At 34.4% G+C, this 1720-nt stretch overlaps 1 protein-coding gene across 1 annotated transcript in view; it reads left to right on the top strand.

Annotated features, from left to right (window-relative positions):
* The window catches only part of ADGB (androglobin), a 154175-nt gene that overhangs the window by 132454 nt on the left and 20001 nt on the right, over positions 1-1720 (top strand). The window contains 1 exon segment of the mRNA XM_023528329.1: positions 1151-1327. Within this exon segment, the coding sequence (XP_023384097.1) occupies positions 1151-1327 (177 nt within the window).

The raw sequence follows: 1720 nt of genomic DNA, 5'->3' as shown, positions 1-1720 counted from the left end.
GCTTATGTACTGTGTTTTAAAAGGAAGAAATAAAAGAATTTCCAATTGTGAGATATAAGTTATCAGAATATTAGGGGAATATTATAGAGAGAAAGGAGGGGTTTTTTGTTGTTTTTTTTGTTTGTTTTTTTTGTAACTTTAAAACTAAACTGCCCGTGAAAACTTTACTGCATATCCCTCTCAATCCCTGCTTCCCCACCTGCATTAAAGATAATTGACATCTTAGTCTTATCAAAAGTGCTTAGAAACCACATCAGATTCAAACCTCTCTCCCTCTCAGATTAACACCAATGAGCCTCACTTACAAGACAATTTCAAGTTCTATGTCAATGTGCTCCCAATCTAAGGTCCATGAAAGTGATCTTATGAGACATCAACATGTTGTTAACTTTCATAATGAATGTATATCAAGTGAAAAAAATATCCAGACTTGGAAATGATCGACTATTCTTGCCCTTATTTTTGTGAAGAGATGCTATAAGTGAGGCTAACTGTAATCTAGAATTTTTCTTTTTTGTTTACTGTTTTTAGGGAAATTTTGCATAGAGTGAAATGCAACATCTTAAATGTATAATTCAATGAGTTTTGATAAGTGCATTCATCACATAACCCATGTCTTTATCAAAATATAGATTATAGACAGTTTTCATAAACTTAAAAATTTCCTCAAACTTCTTTGCAGCAGATTCTGTCATCCTCATACTTTACCCCCACAAGTTTTGCCTGTTCTGGAAAGTCATACAAATGAATCATACAAAAAGTGTACTCTTTTGTGCTCGACCTCTTTATCTCAATACAATGTTTATCTGTGAGATTCAGCCACATTGTGATGTACATTATTAGTTTATTTTAATGTTAAGTAGTAGTAGATCATATGAACATATTACAATTTGTTTAGCCATTCATCAACTGATAGACATTTATATCGTTTCTTTTCTTTCTTTTTTTTCTTTTTTCTTTTTTCTTTTTATTTTGTATTTTTGGCTATTATGAATAACACTCTAATGAATGTTCTTATCTAGGTCTTTTTGTGAGTATATTTTCATTTCTCTTGGGTAAATATTTAATAGGTAAATTATGGATCATACGGTTAAATCTAGACCTTTTGAAAAGAAGAAAGCATCTGACCCAAAGGTTTTTATTTTATCAGATGTCTACTGTTCACTCTCAACAAGAAGATCCAAATAAGCCCTACTGGATTTTGAGGTTGGTCACTGAACACAGTGAAGCAGACTTATTTGAAGTGAAAAAAGATACAGAACGAGCAGATGAAATCCGAGCCATGAAGCAAGCCTGGGAGACTGCCGAGCCGGGAAGGGCAATCAAGGTCACTTGAGTTTGACAAGTGGTTCTTTTACTTTTCATTCCTAGTCATGGTTGGAAGAAAGAGCCATGTTTGCGAAACCGCATAGTCTTTCGTTCAGGAATGGTATCAGGAATTTCTCAGACATTAACTAACTAGATGTTAAGGCAGTCTTTGGACCCACTGTGAAATGTTATCCTCCAGATATGATACCCAGATGACTTGCAAAAGCAAAGCACATAATAGTGCCACTAATTAACCCAAACTGTGGGTTTCCTCATTCTTTCACATAGCCTGAGCTTACCACTTTCTGGCCTGAACACTCCAAAGTAAGAAGGCATAAGTAGCTTTATCTGTGCTTTCATCTACTTTGTAGAGTCTTAGATAAAAAGCTTGTGCTGCCCCTTGTGGTATATA

This window comes from Pteropus vampyrus, unplaced genomic scaffold, assembly GCF_000151845.1.
Source record: "Pteropus vampyrus isolate Shadow unplaced genomic scaffold, Pvam_2.0 Scaffold24, whole genome shotgun sequence".
Lineage (NCBI taxonomy): Eukaryota > Metazoa > Chordata > Mammalia > Chiroptera > Pteropodidae > Pteropus > Pteropus vampyrus.
The sequence above is the reverse complement of the archived record's forward strand: the minus strand, read 5'-3'. Positions and strand labels throughout refer to the sequence as shown.